Source organism: Primulina tabacum, chromosome 5, assembly GCF_025594145.1.
Source record: "Primulina tabacum isolate GXHZ01 chromosome 5, ASM2559414v2, whole genome shotgun sequence".
Lineage (NCBI taxonomy): Eukaryota > Viridiplantae > Streptophyta > Magnoliopsida > Lamiales > Gesneriaceae > Primulina > Primulina tabacum.
This window is the reverse complement of record NC_134554.1, coordinates 14,960,039-14,980,154: the sequence shown is the minus strand read 5'-3', so window position 1 is coordinate 14,980,154 and position 20,116 is coordinate 14,960,039. Positions and strand designations below refer to the sequence as shown.

General features: G+C 34.1%; 1 protein-coding gene across 8 annotated transcripts; it reads left to right on the top strand.

Annotated features, from left to right (window-relative positions):
- Positions 1–9,566: 9,566 nt before the first annotated feature.
- LOC142546957 (protein SEMI-ROLLED LEAF 2-like) lies at positions 9,567–19,844 on the top strand. 8 transcript variants are annotated; one of them, XM_075654964.1, is made up of 21 exons: positions 9,592–9,784; positions 10,076–10,214; positions 11,560–11,634; positions 11,726–11,841; positions 11,926–12,040; positions 12,183–12,299; positions 12,482–12,529; positions 12,908–13,107; positions 13,195–13,391; positions 14,085–14,368; positions 14,452–14,601; positions 14,744–15,127; positions 15,395–15,544; positions 15,841–15,919; positions 15,997–16,121; positions 16,499–16,690; positions 16,797–16,937; positions 17,570–17,713; positions 18,437–18,643; positions 19,274–19,424; positions 19,562–19,844. In XM_075654964.1, exons 2-20 carry the CDS (start codon positions 10,080–10,082, stop codon positions 19,385–19,387), a joined length of 2,973 nt encoding a protein of 990 aa, XP_075511079.1. In that variant the 5' UTR covers positions 9,592–9,784; positions 10,076–10,079; the 3' UTR covers positions 19,388–19,424; positions 19,562–19,844. The 8 variants fall into 8 exon arrangements, with proteins under 8 accessions (XP_075511077.1, XP_075511079.1, XP_075511073.1 ...); XM_075654962.1 differs by lacking the exons at positions 9,592–9,784; positions 19,562–19,844 and adding an exon at positions 9,567–9,585 and having other exon boundaries at positions 19,274–19,554; XM_075654958.1 differs by lacking the exon at positions 19,562–19,844 and having other exon boundaries at positions 19,274–19,554.
- The last annotated feature ends 272 nt before the right edge of the window (positions 19,845–20,116 follow it).

Sequence of the window (20,116 nt, the reverse complement as noted above, 5' to 3'; positions counted from 1 at the left end):
GTCTAAGACTCTGGGTTTGAGTATGTTCATATGATGTCATCTTTCATGAGAACTGATTTAAACATTTTTATTGCTCTAGCCCATTTTTATATTCTGTAAAAGAGCGATGTTCCATTTTTGAGGATAGAAGGATTGTACCCACTTTAGATAATGTTTTGAGAATAATGGGCTTTCCCGTATATGGTAGACCTGTTACTGGAAGAGATTATGAGAAAAAAATGTGTGATGAATTATGTTTAGAGCTTTTAGGTAGTGAGAAGTATGCAACGGACCGTATTGGTTCTCAGATTTCATTGAGTAAGCTGATAGATTTTAAGGTTGTCCCAAAGACGTTGATTGGTAGTGAGTAAATGTTTATGTGAGATGTTATGTCTTGCATTGCATTTGGTGTTCAGTCTGCCCTCGATGAATCCACCTACGATTCCTTCAATGTTTCTGGGTCTGCTGAGGAATGTGGACGAAGTGAGAGATTTTGCTTGGTGACGATTTTTTTGGTCCAATCGATGAATCAGATTCATCTTTTTAAGTTGAATATCAAAAAATCCACGACGAGCGCGGATTGTCTTCCATTTTTAAGGTAAGTTGATTTGTTTATACTTATTTTTGTGTATGTCATTGTTTTATTAGATTACATTTATATTTATTATTTTATGCGATTTTTTTGTCGGTTTTTTTGTTTGAATATGTGAAAGGAATGTCGAGTGATTCTATGTGATTGAGTCAAATTGTCATAGATCTTCCACTTGAATTTCCTTTGATTGTGTCGTGGTCGAATCTTTTGGTAGCTCGAAGTAAAAACAATCATGAGAAGTTGAAAATAGACGACTTTATGAATGTGTTTCATAATTGTGAGGTATGATCTATCAATAGTTTTACTTTTTCACAAGTTTAATTTATGAATGTGTTTCATAATTGTGAGGTATGATCTATCAATAGTTTTACTTTTTCACAAGTTTAATTTATGAATTAAACTTGTGAAAATAGACTAATAATAAATAAAATTAAATTTTACAAGTCAAAAAGTAAAACTCGGGATATATCCATGTGTTTTCTTCCTGAAGATTTCTTATGCATGTCGGAGGTTGTCGGATTTGAGATGACATTTGTATGGATGATTGTGTTGGTTGGTAGCTTTATTTCGGTTGCCGGTAGTTGTGCATGACATGGTCAGAACCGTAGAGTTATCAGATAAACAACAGTTCTAGAGTTGTTTTACAGTCAAAATCCAATCTTTTATGTTCAAGCACGAGATGAAGAGGTAGATGGCATTATTGATAGCATAGTTCAATACGCTACAGAAGTCATTCTCAATTTTGAATGACGCTTGTGGCTTTTAGAATAATTAACCTTGATAGTCATATATGCGAATAACAATGGAAAAATAAGCAGCTTGGCTTTTGGAATCAAACAAGGACAAAACGATGCAAACTTGAATGGGGAAGCACCAAAAAAGTGGCCACGAGTTGATTGTAGCTTCTATCGACCCTTCAATTTTGCTGCCTAGTAGCGGACGGATACTCGCGATGCCATGGAGTCTAAAGTTAAAGAATCTAGTGTTCCACATAGAGTTATTCTTTTGGCATCATGGGACCAAATGTACTATATGCTAGGGTGATGTTGATTGGAAAGAATTTGTTGCAATTTTTCTACCTTTGTTTTCTCATTTAGTCTTTCATCATTGTGCAACAACAAAAAGTTTAATTTATGAATTAAACTTGTGAAAATAGATTAATAATAAATAAAATTAAATTTATGAATTAGACTTGTGAAAAGTAAAATTCTTGATAGATCATATCTCACAGTTATGAAGTACATTCATAAAGTCGTCCATTTTCAACTTCTCATCATTTTTTTTACTTCGAGCGGCCAAAAGATTTGACCATGACACAATCAGAGGAAATTCAAGTGGAAGATCTATGGCAATTTGACTCAACCGCATAGAAACACTCGACATTCCTTTCACATATTCAAACAAAAAACCTACAAAAAAATCGCATAAAATAATAAATATAAATGTAATCTAATAAAATAATGACATACACAAAAATAAGTATAAACAAATCAACTTACCATAAAAATGGAAGACAATCCGCGCTCGTCGTGGATTTTTTGATATTCAACTTAAAAAGGTGAATCTGATTCATCGATTGGACCAAAAAAATCGTCACCAAGCAAAATCTCTCACTTCGTCCACATTCCTCAGCAGACCCAGAAAGATCGAAGGAATCGTAGTTGGATTCATCGAGGGACAGACTAAACACCCAATGCAATGCAAGACATAACCTCTCACATAAACATCTACTCACTCCTCATCGTCATTGGGACAACCTTCAAATCTATCAGCTTACTCAATGAAATATGAGAATCGGTACGGCCCGTTGCGTACTTCTCACTACCTAAAAGCTCCAAACACAAATCCTCACACATTTTTTCCGCATAATCTCTCCCAGTAACGGGTCTATCATCTACGAGAAAATCCATTATTCTCAAAACATCATCTAAAGTGGGTACAATCCTTCTATCCTCAGAAATAAAACATCGTTCTTCTACGAAATAAAAATGGGCTAGACCAATAAAAAGGTTTAAATCAGTTCTCATTAAAGATGAGATCAAATAAACATACTAAAACCCAGAGTCTTTGCCTCTAGCCAAGACCTTAGGATCTGGATTCCACCTCGCCAGTCCAATCTGATGATTTCGTGTTTAAAGTTAAAAAACGGGACACAATCAAAAACTGATAAGATGTACAAACAAAATTTAAATTAAAAAATTAAATACCTTCGATGTCATCTATATCGAATCGACTCTGTTCAGTTGAGTCTACAATAACAAAATATGTGAACGGCGTCGAATCAATTTCTCCAAACAATCGAGTGAAGCAAAGAAAAAGAACCTTAAACAATAACACACTACAAGAAAATATGTCTTCATCAACACACAAAAGACAACGATTTTTAATAAAAACCGCTGTCTTTTGCTTTTTAACAACGATTTTCTCTTTTTCTTTTTAACAATGATTTTAGTGAAAATCGTTATCTATTTTAAAAAAAAACAATGATTTTTAGAAAACCGTTGTCTTTTGCCCTAGAAAACCGTTGTCTTTTAGCGTTTTTTGGGATCAAAAACCACGGTTTATAAAATCGTTGTCGATTAGCGTGTTTTTTTTTTCACAATCGACAACGATTTTAGAAAGTATTAGTTAAAATCATGAATATTGCTAGCATGGTCAGATTGTAAATTTTTTTGTAGATGAATTAATTTATTGAAGTAATTTTTTTTATTTTACTCAAAAAATTAACGATGAATTATGTCTAAAACGTCGTTAATTAGCGAATATTTTTAATAAAGTCGTCGTTAATTAGCGACACGGCTCGATGAAAAACCGTCACTTGCTAATTAGCGACGGTTTATAATTTTAGCAACGGTTTAAGGCGACGATTTAGACAAAACCCGAACGCTAATTTTAGCGACGGTTTATCAGCGACGGTTAAACCATCGCTCATTAAACCGTAGCTAATTTAAAAAACCGTCGTAAATGGTAGCTGCGACAACGGATAGAAATCGTTGTATAGTTGAACAAAAATTACCAAAAATGAAAAAAAATTAAAAATAAAACATTATCATTTTGTTATTTTTTGATGAAAATTTGACAATGAGGTTACCGAAACTAGCTAGGGAACTTGCTGGAGAAGATGATGGGAACCCAAAAGAGTGAGTCCTCTGTGATATTGAGCAACACTCTGTTGTAAATCTGCAAAATCGAGAGAAAACATGAAAGTGAGAGAAAGTGAGGGCCCGTGAGAAAGAAAGCAAAGAAAATAAGGGTGAATGAGCGGTGCTAGAGAAATTTTAGGATATGTCACGTTCCGTCGGTCCATATTCGTGCTTGGGGTCGTCTTTGCGATGGAAGAGTTGGTGAAGATAGCAGCGTCGGGGGATTTCGGATCCCAGTTCAGAAGCTCGGCATGTCCACGCATGAATTACATTATAAAGTCAAACCCTAGTTTCTTCGGGAAAGATTACCAAAAATCTTGTTCACATTTAAGCTTTTTGCTTCTAGACTCGGGAGATGCCTGTTTTTTTGTCATGCCCCTAGTGAACTACTACGAAAATATATATAATGATAATAAAAAAATGAATATATTGAAATATGAACAACGTTTACCTATTAAAAGAACCAAGATCCAAAATAAATGAACTTAAACGATAAATTTGGCTATTTCCCCAGTTTGTTTGTGTATGTAAGAAAAAAGAAATGAAAGCTTACTGGGGCATTCGCTGATACTCGCATTGGTGAGCTTACAGGAAGACGACCACTGAAGCAAGCGAGCCTCCTGGATTCCCATGCTCTTCAACGCGGAGTTGGACCCGTTATGAATCTGCTCAATCAAGAAACACCGGCAAGCGGGGTCGCGGTCCTTGATCTCCGTCAGACCTTGCTCGGCGTGTCCGCCTTGGCCGTGACGAAGGGCGAGCAGTCGGTAACCTTCTGAAACTCTGACGCGCACTTCGTGGCGAGCGTGTCGTCGGCGGCGTAAGCAGAACCCACAACTATAGCCAGCAGCAGCACCGCAGCCATCTTCAATATTCCAGATCTTGCAGACAACTCGAGAAGTAGATCGATCGATACGAATAAATGTACAGAGTCGTTGTTGTGGCGAGCGAGTTAAGGCGTTTAATGGAGAGGGCGGTGGCTGCAAAAGAGCCGGCTGGCTGGCTATTTATTACGGATGGGATATTAAAGGGCTCTGGGTTTGACCACGCGTCGCCAAGTTTGGCCACGTGGCACTGTCTTTTCACATTTCCAATATTAAAATAGATAGGTTTGTTTTTCCAGGTAGAATAAGATTATGATTTGAAATAAATAATTTTATATATACGATTGAAAGAATAAGATTTATGATAAATGAGAGAATATGATACAACAAAACTTGAATTCATCCTCGTTGAATTCCAATAGTAATGATATTTATTCATCGCACTTATGGATATTGTCAACTATCATGATCTGCAAATAATACACAAAAAAGATAAGTTGTTACGGTAATTTAATTGACATATTCAAATAGATGAATATAATGAGAGGGAGAAAAAGAGAGAGACATGGATCAACCAAGGTTGTAATGCCAATATCGTCGTAGCAAGAACCCGTCCGACGATAGTCTTTACTAAGAGCTAAGAAAGCATGGTCAGTTGAGGTATTGAGTTCGAAACATGGTGCGTCCCATCGAATAAGTCCACGGTCATTCACTTCACAAGCAAAAATTTTAGATAGAAAAAAAAAATCGAAATTTGTGGAGTATATATAATTGGCTTGACGTGTTTAATTTCTACAAGTTACGTAATTTTATGGTTATTGGTTCGTATAAAATGCAATTTATACCATATGATGAAAATCGATTTTAATTTTGAAATGGCAGTATATTCAAGTATATTTGACTAATTCTAGTAATTTTCAAGGGTAAGTCTTGAAATTTGTGTTCGAATTATGAAATTGATGTATATTCTATAGTTGGATTCCATGGCAACCAAGTGGCATGTAGTAATTTGAATATAAAAGAATAATTTGTTGTCGGAATTACGTGAGGATGGGGGAAAGAGATGGAATGCGATCAAAACTATTATATTCCAAGATTATTGAAAAAATATTTAATTTGACATTATTCCGATTTTATTATATTAATTTTTTCGTTACGATAATTGGAAATTACGGTAAATAAATAAATAAACGGTATGATAATACAACCAATATTTCAAGTAATTAATAAGAAAGATTTAAGTGACAGTTTGGATGATTTTAGTGAATATACACATACTATATTTTGACATCTTAAAATATGAAGATAAAACCATCTATAAAAAAGAGGTGTATATCTAAAAATAAACTAACTAAAGTGAATTGATAATAAAAAGAAAAAGGTAGATTGTTCTTGATAAGTTTGCATTCAATTTCTGTCGTAAAAATGATGTGTTTGTAGACTCTGATCCAAATAAAAAAGTTTGCTGCACTCCCTGAACCCACATGTTTTTTCTCGAATGAAAATCGCTAAAAAATTAATATATTGTACTAATTTATGATATTTGAGTACCAATTATTTCAAATCTGTTATTAATATATGATTAATAAATGCTCAAATATTTATAAGAAATACTGATATCAATGACACATTTATCTTTTTGGATATAAATTGATATAAAATATTGAAAATATAATATTAATATATGATATTTGAGTACCAACTGTTTCATATCCGATGCTAATATATGATTTTTCAGTAATCAAACATGTATAACAAATCCAAATATTAATAAAAAATTTCCAATTTTATACTCAAAATCTTATCTTTTACGTTAGATCTAAAATAATTGATATTGAAATACTATATATTAGTACAATTTTTAATATTTTGTATCGATTTTTACATGTGAAAAACATATTGGTCCGAAGAGTGCAGAGGTATTATTCGTGGATAAACAAGTGCAACACCGTAAAAATAAAAAAAAAAAATCTGAAAGAGGCTAAACACATAAAAAAAAAAATTTAATTTTGGAGATTCAAAGCAATTCATTCTTGAAATAATTGGCTGAACATGTTTTCAACAAGTCAACTTTCCAATATCCTCGTTCGTCGTTTAAGATCTTGCGCATATGGGGAAAATCAATTTATTTAATTTTCAAATTACAGTATAATTAAAGTAGCTTTGACTAATCTTAACTAATTTCAATACCCAATCTTGAAATTTACGTTTAAATTACATTATTTATAGTAGAGTTTATTCGCAAAGATGGAGTCTATGGCAAGTAGATGACACGTAGATTTCGTGAACTATATGGTTATATAAAATAATAAATTGTTATAATATGCCTTTAATTTGACTTCATTCCCATTTTTATATACTATGTACTATATGGTTATATAAAATAATAATTTGTTCTTCCGAGGTTTTGAATAAAATTGAATTTAATACGTGGCGTTGTTTTATAAAAAAATTCTTAGTGACTTTCGCACATATGGAGGTTATTAGTTTCCGGTCTATATACCAATTTCAACTCAAATTGAGCTAAGAAAATGAGACATTTAAATTTCAGAATAATAATGAATATAAGGTTCTTATTTGGAACTTTTACAAAACATAAAAAGATTTATTAAAGATATACAAAAGAAATTAAACAACAAAAGATTATACCGAAGTCCACCTCAGAAATATAAATTCATAAAAAAATCACTCATAAACGTCTTAAACGTCATTTCTCGGCTAAGCATGCTGAATATAAAAATGGGAATAAAGTCAAATTAAAGCCATAATGTGTATATATATATATATATATATATATATATGGCGTGTGCTCTTCACCAAATTATCGTATGATCTCGTAGTAAATTTTATAATTATAATATTATTTTTATTTTAACATAAATTAAATTAATTAACCTGCAAATTTTTTTTTGCAAAAAATAAGAATGTACAAATTTATTATCGTTCATATACACCTATTATCTCTAATATCTTAACATATGAAGATAAAAATCATTTATAAAAAGAGGTATAGATCTAGAAATAAACTAAATAAATCGAATTGATAATTAAAAGAAAATAGTAGATTGCTTTTTATAAGTATTTTATTTAAAATTTTAACCTGTTTTCCTTTAAAATAAAATTCAAATTAGAAAAAGCCAAAAAAATTCATGGGAGGAACCACTGGACATCTCTTGTCTCATAAATAACCAGTCATCAATGCATATGCATGTTATGTTGTACGAACGGGATTTTTTGTATACAATAATTTATAATTAGAGATTATATAACAGTGAAAGCCTGTGGATAAGTGGATTATTTATCTTTTATAATTAAGTAGAAGAATTATGTTTATAATCGTCGACAATTAGGTAGATTGATGAGGCAAATTAAGTGGGAATATGAAATGAATTTATATGCATTAAATGTATTTCATTCGTGGAGGGTGCAATAGTTGTAATTTGTTTTGAAATTTCACACGAGGATAACTCTTATAAATAAGACTCTCATTCATTAATTTCTGAATATCAAAATTCATCCAGCTCTTCTCTCGAGCATCTCTTCTTCTTCTTCAAGTGTATAATTATGTGATATTTGTGAGGTGTTTAGTTCTCTTATATTAAGAACGTGTGTATTCTATTTAAAAATACACTGAGAGGTTGTAACTTACAAAATATTATAGTGAAATCTTTTCATCTCGCAGGTTGTTTTTATACTAATAATTTTTAAGGGTTTTCTCTTACGATTCGGTGTTTGACTTACATCTAGGACAACTAGATGCGAAAACTATATTTCTTCATGGAAATCTTGATAGATGCTCTGGCCAGAAGATTTTACAAAAAAAACAAAGAGAACTTGGTTTGCTGGTTGAACAAATCTCTGTACGATCTCAAACGGGCGCTGAGATGTTGACACAATATATTTTCTTCCGAAATTGTGAGCCTTGAATACAACAAACTGAGTGCAGACCCTTGTACATATTCACAAGGTCCGATTACGATCATATCATTTCGTTGTTGTATGTAGACAACGTGTTGGTAGCAGAACCCCCAACAAAGATCAGATCAAAAAATTGAAGGCAAAGTTGGCTAAAAATTTGATAGAAGGACTTTAGACTAGTAAACAAGATTCTAGGGATGCAAGTTCATTGAGATTGAAATAACAAAAAAATTTGCTTTCCCAAAACAATTATTTGAAAAAATACTTGCAATGCTTCAACATGTAAGATAGTAAGCTAACTTCGACTCATTTTCTTGTTAATTTCAAGTTATTCTTTGAGATGTGTCCTAGCAGTGAAGCAGAGAGGATGAAGGTGTCTCGAGAACCTATGTATCGATATTGTAAAGTTAGATGTTCGACATGATCTATACAAGATTGGACATTGCACAAGCAGTGAGAGCAGATAGTCAGTATATGATGAATTATAGCCGAGAGCATTTGAGTACTGTTAACATGATACATAGATATATTAAGAGTACCTCAAATGCTTCAGGATACCGCACCTGAGACCAACAATAACATGATTTTTCATTTTTTAAATATATTACACTATAATAAAATTAATGTTCTAGATTTGAGGAATAAAGTAACATGACCCTAATGTGTGCTGACGACTGAGATGACCTAGCCATTTTGACGGTTCGTTCGATCCTACCTGTGGGACACTCCCTCCACAGGATTTAGATGGTCCAGATTTAGCCACATTTGTGATTTAAAAAAAAAATAGTGAACCACATGTACTTGTGGTTAAATCTTGACCCTTAATCTACACATGGGGCACTGTTCCATATGTAGGGTGAAATATTCCCATTTTGACAGTTAATAATGTAGCATTGCATATATGTTGTAGTCACTACTCAGTACTCACTAGAACACACTATGCACCAAGTTTGTTGCCCTGTAATGTAACTTATTAACCAAAGGGGAATTTATACCTATTTTAGTTCATAAAACGGCTCGTACCATTCTGATTATTATTTTGGTTCTTATTGTATAATTAGTTATAACAAAAAAAAAAAAAAGGAATTTGTGAATTCTAACCCAAGTGTTTTCCGACAGTCGGACAAGAGTAAGACTTTAAACACTGCAAAGCTCCGACGGTCACGTGATCTCTCCTTTTGCTTTATTTGCCTTGCCTTTTGATCACCAGTCTCCCTCGTTCTTGGTTCAAGTTTGAGTTCATCGGGAACCACGTTCTTACGAGTTTCGTTAAGTATACTCGTTCTCTGCCTATGAAACCCAGTATTTTCTTGAAATTCGTGTGAAAGGTTAAAGAAATTCTCTTGTGCAGGTCCCTTTTTGCTAGTGTTTGTACGTGATTTCTCGAAATCTTTTTTGATTTTGAACTTTATTCGAGTATTTTAGGTGATTTCTTTTGCGGGCTTGTCCAAATTTTACTCCTTTTTTGTTTCCTATGTTCAGTGTTTGGCATTTAAGTTCCTAGGCTCTGTTTTAGTCACATTGTGGCATTAAATCTTGTTCAATTGCATTTTCTTCCTCTGTATGTGAAATTATGAGGTGAATGATAATAGATTTGTATCATTTTTTCCAAATTGTAGGAAAATGGGTGTTATTTCCCGCAAGTTGTTCCCGGCCTGTGAGAGCATGTGTGTGTGCTGCCCTGCTCTAAGGTCAAGGTCTCGGCAGCCTGTTAAGCGGTACAAGAAATTGCTTGCTGAAATATTTCCTAAATCACCAGTGAGTATTGTCTAACAAATCCAGATTTGGGCATTTGATGTTAATATTTAATATTTGGTTAATTTATTTGTAGATTAGCCTGTTTGTGGGATAATTTATATCAGTGAAAGTGTACAATCAATAATGTAAAACAGAAACTGATAAAATAATACTAATAATGTAGCAATGCATATTTGTTGTTTTTCTCGTTCTGTTTACTTTGTGTTTTTTACTTGGACATTTATTCTCACTTTATACGTTGGAGTTGATGGTAGAAATGTTATTGGATCATGTGATGCTACGAAAATGTGACCATTAGATCATGCTGATGTTGTCCACAACGGCAAGTCCAATGGCTCACAGCACTTGAGTTTGGAGTTGTGGTGCGGCCAAGTGCTATGTCTCATTATATCTACCTCTTGTTTGTGTGCTAAGTTGGTTCTTGATGTTGGCATTGGATGATGATGAACTGGTGAAGTCTATTTAAGACTGGGTAGGAAATTTCGTGCGACTACACTATTTTTAAATGCTCAAGTTGGTTCTCATGTTCTTTCTTTTTCATTTCTTGCTCTATACTTGATTCTCTTGCGGAAATCTCTTTGCATTCACAAAGATTTGAAATCTTATTTAATAATCTCAAATTTCTAGTTTAGGCTAGAGTTATGTGGAGAAAAAGGGTAAACTCTTAAAGGTTTACTTGATTGTCCCGTGAAATTCAGTTATGATTAAGCATTTGCGCTGTCAGTGAAACTATGACACTTACATTCCCTTATTTTCTACTACATTAGACACTTGAAAACTAAAATAGCCGGATCTTCATCAAAATGTGGTCTTGGGATTGCTTTTGCATGGAAGAACCTGGTTGAATTTACCATGAAGCCTCTGTAATGGACACAATGGACTTGTTTTGTTGTTCATTGTTATTAACTTCAAAAAGTGGACCATGTCAAACTAATTTCCTACAAGTTTTGGGTTTAATGTGAAATTCCTCAAAGTTAGAAATCTTCTGCATTACTCCATTCCACCACGCCTCTCTAATCCAATCCCTGGGGTTTTAATGCAAAAATATAGACGGCAACAAGGTGACCTTTGTAGGCTTTTCTTTATTGCAAAATCTTTACCAATTCTGATATGGATTTGGGTCGAAATTTTAAGCAGACAATATGATTTGAAAGTGAAGTTATCAGCACTAAGTATAGAAAAATGAATTATTGAGTAAGTATCGTCTTTAAAATGATTTTTGACATTTGATAGCACCAAAGTGTGTGCGAGGCGAAACGACTTTTAAAAATGATGATTTTGAAATGAAAACTCATACGGAGAAAGTAAATAGGCACAACTTAGGTTTGCATTTTTGGTTGTGCAGGCTGGCCGTCCAAATGACCGGAAAATTGCAAAGCTATGTGAATATGCTGTCAAAAATCCATTCCGAATTCCAAAGGTGAATTATGAGCATTCATGTTTATTGGCTGATGATGCCATCTTTCTTGGGAGAACCGGTCCTATTTTTCTTGACAGTTTCTACTCTTTAGATTGCTAAATATCTCGAAGAAAGGTGTCTTAAAGAACTGCAAAATGGTCACCTTATATCTGTCAGTATCGTTGCGGAAATATACAAAAAATTACTTCAAGTTTGTACCGAGCAAGTGTAAGTATTTCTCTCATGCTCTTTTTTCAATAGGTAATTAGTTTTATTTTCATTTATTCATGGATTTACTTCTTTATGTTTCAGAGCATATTTTGCTGTTAATTTGTTGAATGTAATAAACGAACTAATGGATGACGCCATACAAGAAGATGTCCTAATAATTGGATGCCAAACGCTGTCTACTTTTATATACAGCCAGGTGATTTATAAACTTAAATTATGTGTTTTTTTACCTCAGTTGAAAGATGATTTTTGGCTATCTTCAAGCCATTGAGTCATTATGCCTCGATTATGTTATGGGGATTTCTTATGCATGCCTTATTTATGCATTACCACGACAGGTAAATGGAACTTACGCTCGTAATATTGAAAATTTAGTGGAAAAAGTATGCTTGCTGGCTGATGTGCGTCAAAAGCAAAAGTTGAGGGCAGCAAGCTTGCAGTGCCTCTCTGCCATGGTAATTTGAAAGCATGGTTTCACTATGTTACTTACATCTATCATTAAGATTTTAGTTTTTCGAGCTTTCTTGGGCTCTTTGCAGATCATAATCAGCTCGGTTAATATTGTGTGGGGCAAGTTTTCATGATTCACCTTGACAAATCATACCATAATAGTCTGCCTTGCTTCTTGTATCTGCAGGTCTGGTTCATGGCAGAGTTATCTCAGATATTCGTTAATCTTGACAAGGTTAGGTTTCTGATATCTGTTGATCCTTCCGTAATTATTGATTTAAAGTTGGTTGTAATTACTTGTTCGTGGATACATGACTTTTTTAATCGTTTTCGTTTCTTATAACTGACCTTTCTTTGTTTTGCACATGAAGTCCTCGGTTGTCTCTTAAAAATGCTGGGACTTGTACTCTCCTTTCTCAGTTCTCAACTTCTCATTTTTTTATCCAATTTCTTTTTGTCATGTTATCTTCTTTTTCTTGGCATGTCCAATTCTGCACAAGTCAGGGAAAACATGTCCATTCGTCTGTTTGTTCTTAAAACATGTTAATACGTCCTTGCGTGTAGATATTTCAGATTTTAATATCTTTTTACATGTTGCGAGGATCTACTGTAGATTGTGCACATTATTCTTGATAACTTTGAGATGGAACAAAATGAAGAAGATGACGAGGGAAGGAATGCACATCATTATTGGGTGGATGAGGTGTCAAGATGTGAGGGAAGAGTTGCTCCTGGAGTTGGTGGCGACTGTAGTCCTTGTCACTCAATCATAAGATCACGACCAGAGAAGAAAGATCCTTCTCTGCTAACAAGGTTTAGGCTTCTCTTTTTAAAAATGACACAATTGGTTGGTTTTAGTCTTGCGCTCACATGTTTATTCTTGATCTTCATTGACTTTAGAGAAGAGGTTGAGATGCCAAAAATATGGGCGCAAATATGTATTCAGAGGTTGGTTGATCTGGCGAAGGAGAGTACGACAATGCGGCTAGTATTGGATCCAATGTTCATTTATTTTGATAATGGGAGGCACTGGGGTCCAAATAATGGTTTGGCACTCAATGTTCTTTCTGATATGTCTCACTTTGTGGAAAATCCAGGTGATTTTTGTCCTTTTCCTTCTTTTCTTCTCATTTTCATGTTCCTTGCTTTTGATTTTTTCTCTTTTCTGCTTTTGATTGGTTTAATCGTTTTAAAGTTGAAGTTCTTGCGATTCCTGCTGTATATTTATCATTGTCTGGAACTTATTCGAAATTTTGGTTTCAGTTTACAGCTTCCAATGATGATTATTTACTCTGATGTTTTTTTTATGGATACTCTGATGGTTTTCAGATATTGTAAAATGCTCATGCAAAATAAATTAGTAGACTTGGTTTTCACCAAACTCATGGCAACCTCGTTTGGCTTTAACTTGAAAGGATATTTCTGTCTTTATTTCTTTCTTCTGGCTTTTATTGCAACTTGGGAAATTAATGCAATCAATTTTCAGTACTGGTGGCTGGTGGGGAAGGTGACATGAAAAGATATGTGGCTTAACTACTTTTAACGTGATTTAGGAAAACAATATGATCAAATATCAATATTGTCATGATTTTTTGTCATGTTGGGAAGGCAACATGAAAAAACTATATAATAGACTACCTTGCATAAGTAATTATATATACCATCTAAATTGACTGTAATTACACGCATGTCTGTATTTGAATGACAATTATATAGTTGGCTGCGTAATGCAAAGTTGATTAATTCTGATTTAAGATCATTTACAAAGTTCAGTTTCATTTTTTATATAGGGAACCAACAATCAATTTTAGCTGGTGTGGTTCGACATTTAGACCACAAGAACATAGCACACGATCCCGATACCAAGTGCAACGTTATCATGACTGCGACCTGTTTGACTCGACAAATAAGTTCGGAATTTTTGATTTCTGATTTGGGATTTGTTAGTGACCTCTGCCGACACCTGCGCAAAAGCTGTCAAGCAACAGCTGAATCAGTTGAAGAGCAAGAGCTGAACTTGAATACCATGCTTCAAACTTCCATAGAAAATTGCTTGTGGGAAATCGTGAGAGGGGTAATGACTTTTAGCTGAAAATAAGAATTATTTTTTACTTTTCCCTCTCTTTGATCCGCCTGATCGGTGATGGTAATTGTTAGATTGTTGATGTGCGGCCCTTGTTTGATGTCATGGCAATCACACTAGAGAAGCTTCCATCAGTAAAAACTGTTGCACATGCAGCTGTTTCATCACTGATAATCCTTGCTCATGTGATTTCCTTAGCATCTATACATGTTCACTCACAGAAGGTTAGAAACTTCATATAATTACCTCGTGAAGATGTTTCACAGATCTGACAGTTTCAGGATATTAATTAGATATGACACCTCCATTTTATTGATTTATTTTTCATGCTCCAAAGCTTCTTGTTAGTCATAATCTTATTTTCAGACGTTTCCAGAGGCACTTCTTGTTCAACTTTTGAAAGTCATGTCTTATTCGGACGTTGAAATACGTGTCGGAGGGCATCAGATATTTTGTATTCTTCTCACTCCGAGTTTTCCCCATAAGAGAAATGGTATTTTTAATCATCCTAGGAGATGGCAGTCCAAACATGCATCGACATTTGCCTCAATTACTAGCCTTCTGAAGAGGCTCCGTGAAGAAAATTATGGTGCTAAAGTGAATCAAGGAAGTGAAAAGGATGATTTTAAGCATGTGGATGAAGTTGATGAAGAGTGGAAGCATGGGTGGTCCCACAAGAATTCTCCTAATGTTCATATTATTAGCAGCTTTTTCGACCGGGCCAATAGACCACCTAGCTTGCCTGAGACTGTAAGAATTCAATTTCTCTGGTCAAATTCATAATTTGTGAAATTTTTTATGTTACGTCGAACAATTTATTTGAATTGAGACTGAAATATTTGATGGACATATTTTTACCACTCTCTTTTAGGCCAACTTTTTTACCTAACTTTAAAATAATCATCGTTTACTTGAATAAATGAAATAATGAACTTTTTTCTGTCCTGTATTCTGTCAAATTTTTAACTAAGGGGTTTGTTACCATCAGCTGCATGACTAGTTTTTGAATTGATGCAGGAACAATCTTTTTTGCACTGCAACGAGGACCAAATAGTACAATTGCTGTCTGCTTTGTGGATACAGTTTAACCTTCCGAATAATCTACCAGCAAATGTTGAAGCCATAACTCATTCCTTCTATTTAATACTTGTTTCTTCGCATCTCAAGGTCAAAATTTAACTAACTATATTTCCATTTTCCAGTGTTTAGTACTTGATGATAGTGAAAGTGCAAAGATATGGATAAAGAAAATAAACATGTGAAAATGTCTTGATGTAAAATTCTAAAAGTTGCTAAATATATTTTATTTGTGTTAGTGCCTATGCTAATTTATTTTGTGCCTAACCCTTTCATGTTTTTGTTCTAATCGTACAATTCATTCTTGAATATCTCTTTTGGAGACTTTTTATAATTTTTCTTCATATGTCTGATCTGTTACAGCCTCTCTCAATTCTTATTTTCAGATCTCCAACGATACTTTAGTACTCCGATTCTTTCAGCTTCCCATCTCACTCAGAAAGTTGGCCTTGGACTCCAATAATGGTACGAAAGCTCGCTTAATCGTTGAGTTTTTAGTTCAAGAGAACTAATTTTTAATTGAATTATTATCCTCTTCATAGGTTCTTTATCTCCTGTATACCAGCGAATGCTTCTTGTATCATCGACTTCAATGTTGATGTTTACTGCAAAGTTGTATCGCATTGCTGACTCCCACGTTTTATTCAATATGTTACTGGAGAATGATGTAAGTATTAACAATTAATGCTTTTGCTCCAATTTCCATGCACAAATTAATTATCTTTTCCTTTCTATATTAAGTGAAATATACAGAATAGCCTTTTATTTGCAAAACTACCATCTATTTCTTGGCCATTCTGCAGTGAATATTATGTTTATTTAGATTGACAGTGTGTACAATTCTATCACTAGTTTCTCGGGTATTAGTGGATGCATGTAGTTATATACTTTCACTATTTTGATCCAAGTACGAATAACTTTACAAGCAGATTCTGCTTTGCATTACATTAACGTACTATTTAGATAATTGATTCACCTTTTTTTTCCTTCATAGCTCCATTTTGTTTATTTTTGGGAAACTTATTCTAATTTTCTACAATTTAGGTTGATCCATTTATTGGCATCAGTGATGGCTATCAAGTTTATCTAAAGCCACAAGTTGAAGTGAAAGATTATGGTTCCGCTTCAGACAATGATGAAGCTTCATCGATTCTCACTAAACTGCGGGACAAAGCCTACGAATCTGACAAACTTGTGTTTGGCATGTTATCTGATAGTTTATCTGGCATTACAAAGGTAGTTTCTTTCAATAACGTGGAGTAAATTTTCTCATGCAAATTCTCTGCAAGAGTATGAAGTGTTTAAAAAGTAAAGGCTTACTTAATTGTTTTCTTTCTATAAGTTTGTGACTGAGGATGTAGCCGATCAACTATCTGAAGAATTTGTACCTGAAGAAGCTTTTATGTTTGGCCAAAAATCAATACTCGACATAGATTACATCCAAACAGCTGCACACGCCAAGGGATCGCCATCCTTCGACGGGGTAAACTATCTTTCAAGTTTTCGGTGGATAATAACTTCTGACTGAGTATTTTAAATAAGTATATTAAAGCTAAATGTGCCAATCACAGGATAGTTTTTTTGAATTTTTAACAGTAGAAGTATAATTAAAAGATAATGCAATATGATATGAATATACATGGTCACTCAAGAGAGGGCTAAAACTCTAATTAATAATTCTTGATATCAATTACAGTAACCAAAAAAAAAAATTGAATTGCTAGGAAAATAGAGATCCATTCCCATGCATTATTGTTTGTGAATTGTGATAATAAATAAATTTCCGTGGCAGTTTGACAAGTAAATTTCCATGCAACATCCTGGAATACAGAAACCCCAACGATCATATTTATTAGGCCGCAAATCTGAACTGTACCCTCGCTGTCCTTTGTCGACTCCTTCCACGCAGAAATTTCCCTCTTCCCACTCTGTATCTATTAATACTTTTAATCTCTTTTTATCGATATATATTTATAAATATATATCGATATTAATAACTTGATTCTAGTTTCTATATTATATTTTTTTCATTTTTGATAAGTTGGTCCATGAAATTCAAGTCTACGTTCCTATGACTATGAGGCATGAACTTTGACTTGTATTTTCCTCTGGCAGGAATTTTCTGTGAATTCCTTGGTCGATGATGATGCTGTTAGCATATCTTCGGTTGTTGATATATCTAGCTTCATCTCGAAGGCACCACCATCTGCATCTCCGTCGATGTCTCATATTGTCAGCATCGGAAAATTACTTGAATCGGTAATTACCTATTAATCTGTAAGAATGTGGTGCATGTTTGCTCGGAAAATTCCGAAAATAACCCGCAAATGAACGAAATGACAATCACTTGTTTTCTTGTTTCTCGCAAAATTGAAGCTCTCCTCACTCCTGTTGATTCGACTCTGGAGAGATGTAGATCTTTTTTAGCTAATCTTCAAGACCTTATTTTTTAGTTTATCTAATTGCACCTGTTGGCTGTTTTCTCAACCTACATTACTAGTTATGCAGACGATATTCAAGCAATTATCACTAAAATTTATTCAAAAATCAAGCATCAGTTGACTGCCACTCTAGGTTAATAGGTTGGTCATATTTCGATTCAGTTGGGAGACTGAATCATTGGAATTGGGCTTTTGTGGTTTCAGGGCATCTTAGAGCTCTCGAGTCAATGTCCTTAAACCCCCAGGCTCATCTTCTGTTTTTGGATCGAGTCCGTCTGATTAGTTTTTCCTTTGTATGATTTGATTTGTAACATTTCAAGGTAAGGCTCGATCCCCTCTTATCTGTTGAGATTATGAATACTGGTTGAGACCTCCTTTAACTCTCTCTTTAGTGGCTATTTTTCACAAAAGAATCTTTTATTGTGATATTCTCTTGTTTTTCAGACAACCGATGCCTCATTTGAACAAATGTATTTCGTCTCAATGAAAAATTATTTGTGCTCATTGAATGCTTGTATTGGCATGGCCTTTTTGGTTTCAGGCACTCGAGGTTGCAGGTCAAGTTGCCGGAACATCTGTCTCCACCTCGCCACTTCCATACAGCACTATGACCAATCAGTGCGAAGCCTTTGGTACCGACACGCGGAAGAAGCTTTCTGATTGGTTGATCCATGATAATCAATACGCGAAAGCCAGTGATACGGTGCTTACTTCTTTTCCTGCAAATGGACTATCTGCAGTTGACAAGGTGACCTTATAATTGTCCTAATTTTTAATGCTGCACTTATTTACATCGATTATCATTGGACTCGATACGAGCTCTTTGTTGTTATTTGATGATTCATGACGGCTTTCAGAATGGCAAAATTTATATTAATCATGCAAAGAGGTGCAACATTTCTAACTTTTTGTGTGCGCCAAAGTCAGTTTTCATCCTATAATCATTCGCCAAATACTATGATATTTGTGGATTTCTATGTACCAATTAAGGATATTTCAGTTAATTAACTTATAATTCACCGTAAACTAAAATTGAATGTTGCTTATAAATCATAGAGATTCATATTGTTTACTTTATCAAATAACTGCAATCGTTTTACCATGATATTAATTATCAAAGGTATGTGAATAACCATTTCAGCTCTCTCTTTTACAACACTCAGTTATCATCTTATTCTTTCAAGTGTCCTAGATCGAGGAATTTGTTGAAAATATTAAAATGTTTTTCGCGAGAACAAGTAAAATCCATGGTAAGAGAACATTAACCAGATTGGATTTTATACCCTCATCGTGAATTACTTGAAAGTAAATTTTAACCTCTCAGAAGGCATCAATGTCAGTTATATTTTGATCCGCAATCCGCATTAATTTCATGCAGATATCAAGCTATGAACACGATCGAGGTGCTACACAACCAATGAACCCATGGTTGGCTCTCAAATTACCTCCTGCCAGCCCATTCGACAATTTCCTCAGAGCTGCTCGTGGTTAAGAACGTGGGAACATGGGTCGACGAAGTCATTAGTCCAGTGAGTAGGGAAACTTTAGTTAGTTCCTGCAAGGACCTACTTCTGTATTTCCAACAGTTACTGCTTCTGCCTGATATTGCTGTTTGAGATGGTGTATTATTTTCTGCGTTCGTTCATACTTTTTGTCTGATTCTTAGGAGTAAACTGATTACATTTCCTAAAGATACAACCCGTGGTCCGAGTGGCAAGGATCTCGGTAATAACGTCTCATGTTCGGATCTTACGAATAGAGAATGAATTAAGCCAGCGAGGATTTCGTCAGGAGATGTGCCTCAACTCTGTCTCTGGGTTGGTGTGGAATCTACAAAAAAGCTAAATTTTACTGAAATGACTTCTTGATTGATGGAATGTTTTCACTACTGAGTATGTTATAGTTTTTTGCAAATTTATTTCGAATCCGATGAAATCCGAACTTCTTGAAATAAAGTAACTGTAATTTGAAATTTTAATGATCGTACTGAACCAAACTGAAGTTTATATAAAATGAGAAATATTATAATCTAGATGCCTTAATTTATTTTAGACAAAAATTTGTGTGATACGGTCTCGCATGTTGTATTTTGTGATACGGATTTTTTATTTGGGTCATTCATGAAAAAATATTAATTTTTATGCTAAGAGTATTACTTTTTATTGTAAATATCGGTAGCATTGATCCGTCTCACAGATAAAGATTCGTGAGATCGTCTCAT

Excerpts from the sequence above, each read along its gene's own strand:
- LOC142546957 (XM_075654964.1), top strand. The coding sequence starts at position 10,080 with ATGGGTGTTATTTCCCGCAAGTTGTTCCCGGCCTGTGAGAGCATGTGT. Across the intron at positions 13,108-13,194 it reads GATCCTTCTCTGCTAACAAG|AGAAGAGGTTGAGATGCCAA; the intron begins GTTTAGGCTTCT and ends CATTGACTTTAG. Across the intron at positions 16,691-16,796 it reads GTTTATCTGGCATTACAAAG|TTTGTGACTGAGGATGTAGC; the intron begins GTAGTTTCTTTC and ends TCTTTCTATAAG.